The sequence below is a fragment of the Phalaenopsis equestris genome, unplaced genomic scaffold (genome assembly GCF_001263595.1).
Source record: "Phalaenopsis equestris unplaced genomic scaffold, ASM126359v1 Scaffold001086, whole genome shotgun sequence".
In the NCBI taxonomy this organism is placed as follows: domain Eukaryota; kingdom Viridiplantae; phylum Streptophyta; class Magnoliopsida; order Asparagales; family Orchidaceae; genus Phalaenopsis; species Phalaenopsis equestris.
In genome coordinates, this window is record NW_018165525.1 from 413,564 (window position 1) to 422,945 (window position 9,382).

The 9,382-nt window shown below is 38.4% G+C and overlaps 1 protein-coding gene across 1 annotated transcript; it reads left to right on the forward strand.

The window, feature by feature from the left end:
• The first annotated feature begins 4,847 nt into the window (after positions 1 to 4,847).
• On the forward strand, positions 4,848 to 7,048 carry LOC110033080. Its single transcript, XM_020736943.1, has 2 exons — positions 4,848 to 5,263; positions 6,484 to 7,048. The coding sequence occupies exons 1-2, from the start codon at positions 4,848 to 4,850 to the stop codon at positions 7,046 to 7,048; spliced, it is 981 nt and encodes a 326-aa protein (XP_020592602.1).
• The last annotated feature ends 2,334 nt before the right edge of the window (positions 7,049 to 9,382 follow it).

Genomic DNA, 9,382 nt, shown 5'->3' on the forward strand with positions numbered 1-9,382 from the left:
AAAATTTAACTGGAGGAGGGGTCAACTTTGGGAAAGGTTAGATAGAATTTTTGTGAATTCTATGTGGCTTAGTGAGTTCATTCATACTTTTGTGCAGCATCTCAGCATGACAGGATCGGATCATAGACCATTGCTTCTGAAAATTTATGCATCTAGTGCTAAGCATAAGCCAAGTTTTGGATACCTCAACATGTGGTCTTCCCACAGAGACTTCCTTAATCAGGTCTCATTGGTTTGGAGGGACTGTCACCATTCCAACCCTCTGATTAAGTTATGGCAACTGCAAAAGAAGTTAGGTAGACATTTATATAACTGGAATTAGAAAACAGTGGGAGACATCAATTTGAATGTAGTGGAGGCTGAAAAGAAAGTTGCTAATTTGGAAGTTGAATTAGAGAGTAACCCTGATGTGGAGAAGGATTTATTGATAGCAAATGAAAATTTGATGAATGTCATCTGTATGCAGGAGGAATTCTTTGCCCAAAAGGCTGCTAAGACCAGATTTTGTGAAGGGGATAGAAACTCAAAATATTTTCTTGTCTGTATCAATTTTAGAAGAAAGTGCAATACAATACATAAGATTAAGGAGACTGATGGCCAGTGGCTCCATTTTGAAGACCTAATTACTGCCAATGCTGTTAATTACTACCAAACACTCTTTAACCAAACTTCTGTTTTTAGGCCCCCCATCCAGCAGGATTTATTTTGCAGGGATGAGAACCACATTAGGGGACTGGATCTGGCATCTATTCCTGGGGAAGAGGAAATATGGTCTGCTCTGGCTTCCATTGATAGCTCCAAATTAGCTGGTTCTGATGGATTTTCTGCTGATTTCTATAATAAATTATGGAAGATCATTAAAGATGATATTGTTAAGGTTGTCCAAGGTTTCTTCAGAGGTTTGGATCTTCCAAACTATTTTAAATGCTCCACTATAACTCTAATTCCCAAAACTTCTTCTGCCCTCTCTTAGGATCTTTTCAGGCCTATTAACCTTACAAATGTGCTCTCTAAAATGATTATTAAAGTGATCTCCAACAAACTCCAACCCCTCCTTCCCAAGCTCATTTGTGAGAACCAGTCAGCTTTCATTAAAGGGAGAATCACTGTAGAGAATGTTCTGCTGGCCCAAGAATTGGTGTTGGATCTGGACAAGTAGTGCAGAGGAGGGAACCTAATACTTAAATTGGATATTAGAAAGTCTTATGATACTATCAACTGGGAGTTCATTGAGGAAGTGTTGTATGCTAAGGGATTTAATGAATAATTTATCTTGCTGATACATAGATGGCTAAGAAACAACTCTCAATCAGTGTTTATTAATGGTAAATCTCATGGTTTCTTCACCTCATCTAGAGGAATCAAGCAAGGTGACCCAATATCTCCCACTATCGTCATCATTTCTTTTGATTACTTCTCTAAACTTTTGAATCAACTCATGGTTTCATCCCCTCATACACTCTACAGTCATAGATCTAACATAGTTGTGAATCATTTAGCATTTGCTGATGATGTTATTATTTTTTCCAAAGCAACCAAACCTGCTGTTAAATTGGTTCTTCATTGCCTGGAGAAGTTTCAGGAATGTTCTGGTATGCAATTCCATACTAAGAAATGCCTTTTGGTGTTTAGTAAAAAAGTTAAACCTGAAATTAAGCATTGGATTGCTGACCTTAGTGGCTTCAGGTCTAGCTCTCTGCCTTTAAAGTACCTGGGTACTTTGCTTTTGAAGGGAAAAACAAGACAAGTTCAATTTGATGATTGTATCACCAAAATTCAGGATAAACTAAACTGCTGGGCAAATTCATTTCTTTCCAATGGGGGTAGAGTTACTCTTCTAAAAAGTGTCTTGACAGCCCTTCCATCCTATATCTCCCAGGTTTTTGTAATGAAGATGTCAACACAGTTAACTCTGGAAAGAATGTTTAATAGATTTCTATGGGCAGGTCAGAGGAAACAAATGTATTGGCCAGTTGGCAAAAGCTGTGTGGAAGTACTAATGCTGGTGGGCTGGGTTTCAAAAGTATCAAACAAATCTCTCAAATCAATAATTTCTCTCAAATCAATTTCTGTAAGCTTTGGTTGATGTTCAGAGCTCAGAGTTCTCTTTGGGCTAAATTTTTTAAGGGCAAATACTGTAGAGAAATGCACCCCTCCCTTGTCACTAAAAGACATGGGGATTCCAGAGCCTGGACAAATATGCTGAAAGTAAGGTCACAGACTGAAAACCTATTCATCTAGAAAGTTGGAGAGGGCAAGCTTAATATTTGGTTGGATAATTGGACTGGTGAGGGTTTAATCAACCCTTCATCTAATTCTCATTTTAATCTTGCAACTCAGGTGGCTGAGTTATGGTTCAATTGAGATTGGAATCAGCAAGCCTTACAGAATATACTGGATAACAAAACTTTACAGAAGGTTATGAAAAGCAGCATTGATAGTGAAAGTAAAGATATACTAATTGTGAAAAAGAAGGTGTCCCAGTCTTTATCTACAGCCATAGCTAACTTTTGTTTTCCTCTACAAAGAGTCAGTTGGAGTAAATGTGTGTGGAATAAATTCCTATCCCCTTCCATGTCATTTTTCTCTTGGAGATTACTCCATGGCTTTCTGCCCACAGATGATATACAAAAGTTAAAAGGTTTGAGAGGTCCTTCTAGATGTGGGCTATGTAAATCCCAAGAAATCCCAAGAGGAAACTATTCAGCATTTATTTTTTCAATGTTCCACAGTTAAACAGGTTTGGAACTATTTAATTCAGAAACTGAAGTTAGAAACTATTCAATTGTCCTGGAGGAATTTCTCCCTCAGCTGGAAGGATTGGCTGGACCAAGACTTACCCCCAATTCCTTGCATCACAGCTTGGTTTATATGGATGGCTAAGAACAAGCTAAAATATGAAGATACCTGGGTGGTAGCTGCTACCATTGGTACCAACTGCATCAGCTACCTGCAGAAATTATATTGTTATGGGAAGCTTCCTGATATCCTTCACAGTACATCCCATAGTATTCCTAGAAAAATCAAGTATGCACTCATCCATTGGGTTCCTCCCCCAAAGGGGGGAATTAAAGTTAACAATGATGGTAGCTTTTCTAATCCTTATGCTGGTATTGGAGGGGTGTTCAGAAGTAATAATGGAAAGTGTTTACTCTACTTTCATTCTCTTGTTAGTGCTAAGGATCCTCTGGAGGCTGAAACATTGGTTATTTATTGGGCTATTTTTATGGCACAGAAGTGTGGTTTCACCTCAATAATCTTAGAATCTGACTCCAGAGTCCTAATTGATATCATTGAAGGGAGGTTAACTACTCCATGGTACCTGATGCAGTGGATCAGAAAGATTCACTCCTTTGGAGAGGGTTTGGTTCTTCATACTCCCAGAGAGAAGGTAATAGGCCTGCCAATTGGCTAGCTAAGGTTGGCCTCCATTCTGAGCTCCCTGAGGTAGGCATTTCTACCACCCCCCAATTAGAGTTATTGTTGAAATGAGACCTTGTAGCTCTTCCTTTCATTAGAGTTTTTTCTGTTTAAATATTTGGGAATGGACTCTTGTGCTCCCTTCTCTTGTACTCTTTTTTTTCTATTTAATGAAGTAGGAGCCACTGTCTCCTTTTTTAAAAAAAGAATATACATATATACATATATATATACATAATCATGGGTGGCGGCTGGTTCATCTGTTGCTCTGCTAGGGTTTCGGCAGAATGACTCAAACTGTCGCTGTAGATGGCCAAATCTTCGCTATCCCATTAGTTTCAACTGGTTTTCTCTCCTCTCATCATTGGTTTTTGCAAGTTCTGCTTTTCTCTAATCTTTTACTTCTTCTCGGGCTATGGCTTTTTCAAATTTTACTGTTTCATTGCTTAGCCCCACTGTTTTTGATGTTTTGCTTGGCTGGTTGCTTGGGGTCTTCTACCTACTGTGTGGTTGGTCTTGTTTTTGGATTTCACTCGCAGTTGACAGCTTAGGGTCAACTCTATCTCTGATAAGACTCTTTCAGTGATGTCTGATCCTAATCCAATCGATATTGCCACCAATATTCAGTGGGCCAAGGCTACTTTTGCTGACATTGTTGGGAAAGGTAATGAGAAAGTTCAGAATCCTGATGAATTGATTTTTCCCAAGCATATCATGAGCGTAATGACCCTCTTTTCAAACCTATATGTAAGAAAAATGGGAAATTGGCTATCTAATTTATTGAAGAGGATCTAAATGGTCTTACTGAATGTCATAAATTCACCTTAATTGGTAAATTTCAACTTGGTCATCCTAAGATGGAATCTGTGAGAAGCTACTTTGATGGACTGAAATTCAAAGGGGCCTGGAAAGTAGGCCTACTTGATGGTAGGCATATCCTTATTAATCTCTCAAGGGAGGAAGATTATGCTAGAATTTTTTCTAAACAATCTATCTTGATTGAAGGAATCTCAATGAAACTTGTAAAGTGGACTCCTAATTTTGACCCCAACAAAGAACTTCCCATTGTCCCCAATTGGTTTAAGTTACCTGGACTTAAACTACACTTTATCAACCACAAAGTCCTCTTCAACATTAGCAAAGCTTTGGGAAGACCTTTGAAATTGGATGCCCCCACTTTCACCTTATCAAGACCTTCCGTAGCCAAAATTTTGGTTGAAAAAAATATCACTTTACCAGCTGTGGAGTAAATTTGTTTAGGCTCTGAGCATAGTAGATATTGGCAAAAAATCATAGCTAAAAAAAGACCTTACTACTGCCATCATTGCAATATGTTTGGCCACACTAATGAGAAATGCTTTAGACTTCATCCCAACCTCAGAAGGAAGCTTTCTAGACCTCATTCTGAGGAATTAGAATCACATGACATGGAGTTGCCAACTACTGTTGGTTGTGATGTTAATGCTTTTGAGTTGTCAGGGACAAGGGCCCAAGATGACACTGAACTAGAGTTGGTTGAATTACCCCAAGATATGGCAAAAGAGGATGTGGTACCAAATCCCCAAAATGATCTTGAACCATTGACTGAGCAACTTCACCTCCTGCCACAGTCTACTCAAATTGAACAAACCCAATGCACTGAACATTCTACACTCCCTGCTAATCAAGAGATAACAGCTATTGAGTTATCAGAGGAAGACCCTTTGATTTTGCAATTAGTTAAAAATATTGAAGAAGGTTGGCAAGTTCAGAAAACAAAAATGAAGAAAATGCCTTCGGAGTTAAAGAATCTACTCCCCTCTTCATCTTCTTTGGAGGATGCCCCCCTCTTTCTTCTAATATTGTCAGAACTAGGAGAAGAGGAAAATCCACCTCTATTGGTTAATGAATCTAATATGTTGGAATGTTAGGGGATTAGCACATCTTAAATCCCTTAATAGAATTTTGGCTCTCAATAGAAAGTATAAACCTTAGATCATTGCTTTACTTGAACCAATGATCACTAAACATGTTAACAGAATTGTGAGGAAGTTCCCTGGATTTCAGCTTTTTATTAACCTCTAACAATAAAATATGGCTTCTTTGCAGAAAGGAAATTCATTTCACTGACCTTAAAGAGGGAGACCAATTTATCCATTTGAAGCTTAACTTCAGTTACTATTGTGGCTATGCTACTTTCATATATGTTGGCTGTACAACAACTCCTAGATATGAGCTTTGGCAACAGTTACAAGAGTTCAATACCTCTATAAGGAATTTTTGGTTAGTAGGGGGTGACTTCAACTGCCTCTCTTCACCTAGCAAGAAGAAAAGTGGGAGATCTCCTGATATCAATCTAATGAACACATTCAATGACAACATTCAATCTGCTGGTCTTTTTGATTTGGGATTTATAGTCCCTAAGTTCACTTGGAGAAGGGGGAAGATTTGGGAGAGACTTGATAGAGTTTTGGTGAATGATATTTGGTTTAGAGATTTCCTACATACTTCTGTCCAACACTTGGCTATGAGTGGGTCTGATCATAGACCCTTGCTTATTCAAATATCTTCTTCCTCTTCTAAAACTAAAGCCAAATTCAAATATCTTAATATGTGGTCCATGCATGGGGATTGTCTCAATCAAGTCTCAATGGCTTGGACGTATCTTCATCATCACATCCCTGGTATCAAGCTTTGGCTTTTACATAAAAAAGTTAGTAAACACCTCTCAAAGTGGAATTGGGAGGTGGTGGGGAACATTGATAAAAAAGTGCTTGAAGCTGAATAGAATGTTTTACAATTAGAACAGCTCTTATCCTCTGACATAGGATCTGAAATGAATCTTCAATCTGCTAATGAACATCTGCTGGATAAAATCAACGTGCAAGAAGCTTTCTATGCTAAAAATGCAAACAAAATTAAGTTTTGTGAGGGAGATAGGAACTCTAAATATTATCATGCTTGCATCAACTATAGTAGGAAATGCAACACAATTCACAAAATCCTTTCGCAGGAGGGTCACTGGAGTTCCAATGTTGATGGCATAGTTGATGATGTTGTTTAATATTTTCAAAATATTTTCAGACAAACTCCATCCTCTCAACTAGCCATTAAAGATACATTGTTTGATAAGGAAAGGGAATTTACCAAAAGCCTGTCTCTAACTGATATTCCTGATGAAAAGAAAATTTGGGAAGCTCTAAACTCTATTGACAGCACAAAAGTTGCTGGTCCTGATGGCTTCACTGCAGATTTTTATAAAAAGGTCTGGCTAATTGTGAAGGGTGAGGTCATTGCTACTGTCCAAAGCTTTTTCTGGGGGGCTGATCTCCCTAAATACTTTTCCACATCTACTATTACTTTGGTTCCCAAGGACAAAACTCTTCACAAATGGGAAAATTTCAGACCCATTAGTCTCACTTCTATTATATCTAAGATAATCAGCAAAGTACTGGTTCATAGATTACAACCTCAGAAAATCACCCCAACCCAACCAGCCTTCATCAAGGATAGAAGTATTGTTGATAATGTGTTGTTGGCACAAGAGTTGCTACTGGATTTGGACAGAATCGCTAGAGGAGGCAACTTAATTTTCAAATTTGATATCAAAAAGGCATATGACACTATCAGTTGGAAGTTCATTGAATAAGTTCTTATTGCTAGAGGTTTCTCCCCCTCCTTTATCTCTCTAATCAACAGATGGTTGACCAATAAATTCCATTCTATCTTCATCAATGGATCCTCCCATGGATTTTTCAATGCTTCTAGAGGTATAAAATAAGGTGACCCCCTTTCCCCTACCATTTTTATCTTATTTTTGATTAGTTATCCAGAAGCTTGAATGAGTTGGCATCCAGGAAATCCCATTCCCTTTATAGCCACAGATCTTCCACCTTAACCAATCACTTGGCTTTTGTTGATGACCTCATTATCTTTTTAAAAGCAACCAAAACTGCTTTTAAATTATTCATGCAGAGATTGAAGTTCTTTCAGGATGCCTCCTTTCAGGATGCAGTTCTTTCAGGATGCCTCTGATATGAAGTTAAATAAGCAGAAGTGCATCTCCATTTTAAGCAAACAATGCAAAGTGAATTAAAGACCTGGGTTTCTGATTTCACTGGCTTCTAAAATAGTCACCTTCCTGTGAAATATCTGGGGGTGCTTCTTATCAAAGGAAGAACTAAAAATATTCAATTTGATCATATATTAGAAAAGATTCAAAGCAAATTACAAGCATGGGAGAATTCTTTTTTATCCAATGGGGGTAGGATAACACTCCTGAAAAGTGTTCTATCTGCTATTCCATTCTATCTTCTGCAAATGAACTTCTTGAAAAAGCCTTCTCAAAGATTATTAGAAGGGATTTTCAATAGATTTCTATGGGCTGGTCAAAGGAAGCAAAAACACTGGACAAAAAGGGCTAAGGTGTGTAACCCCTTTGAGGAGGGTGGGTTAGGCTTCAAGTCCTTCCCCCAAATTATGCACACTAATCTCTGCAAACTCTGGTTCAAATTTAGATCTTAGTCCTCCCTTTGGGCTGAATTCCTATGGGGCAAGTATTGCAAGCATCAACACCCCACCAAACTTTCTGTGGGTTTAGGGGATTCCCCCATCTGGAAAAAGATGTTACAGATTAGGGAGGAAGCTGAACAAATGTATGTCTGGGAGATTGGTGAGGGCTTGGTAAACATCTGGTAGGATAATTGGTCTTTGGAAGGTTTCCTTTTACATGATCAAAATTTTTCATCCTCTCCAAAGCTTGTGAAGGACCTTTGGGAACATGATACGTGGAATCTTACTCCAATTCTTTCTTCTGCAGCCCTTCTCAAATCTCCAATATTCTGAAACTTTCTATAAACTCTGGAGTAAAAGACAAAATTGCTATCAAAAAGAACTTAATCTCTTCTCAGCCTCCCTAACTGGTGGTGCATTAGGGCCATACAATCTGGAATAAATTTCTCACTCCCTCCATGTCATTTTTTATATGGAGACTCTTCTTAAAATTGATCCCCACTGATGACATATTGAAATTGAAGGGTCTAAGGGGTCCCTCTAGATGCATTTTCTGCTTGTCCCATGAGGAAACTATTACCCACCTTTTCTTTGCCTGCCCCTAGGTACAGGATGTTTGGCCTTTTGTGAATTGTAAGCTCAATGACCCAACTATGAATCTAACATGGGAGGTATTTTATAATTGCTGGTCTGATTGGAGGGGACTCAATCTTCAAGACATCCCCAACATCGTGGCTTGGTTTGTTTGGATGGCTAGAAACCAGCTAAAGCAAGATAATTCCCATTTAGAACCTATGAAAGTAGGTCTAAATTGTATTTCTTTTATACAAAAATTGATGAAATTTAAAAAGTTTCCAGCTGTGTTGGAGCTGAGCCCATCTCTCAATCCTTTCATTACCAAAGTCTTGAAAATTTGCTGGACTCTCCCAAAGCTTGGTTGGACAAAAGTTAACACTGATGGTAGCTATAAAACTCAGTCTGCTGGAATTGGTGGTGTCTTTAGGAATCATGAGGGGAGATGCATTTTATTTTTTCAATCTCCTGTTAAAGCTTTGGATTCCCTTGAAGTAGAATGTCAAGTTGTCTTTTGGGCCATTAACTTAGCCAGATCTTGTCCTTTCAACCAGCTATAGGTTGAATCTGACTCCTTGCAGCTTATTAATATTATCATTTGTTCTTATGATACCCCATGGAATTTAATCAGCTGGATTTCTGGAATTCATCAATTTCTTAACAGGTACACTATCAAGTTCTCCCACATCCACAGAGAAGGGAATAGACCCTCCAATTGGCTGGCTAGAAGGGGTCTCTCTACTGAAGAACCTTTAGTGAGCAGAAGGATTCCTCCCCCTCTGGATTTCCTTTTATCCAGTGATCTATTACCTCTCCCATATATCAGATAACTCCTTTTGTTGCTTTTGAGAGGTTGCCTTCTATTCTATAGGCCCTCCTTTTTTCTTTTTTTTTACGT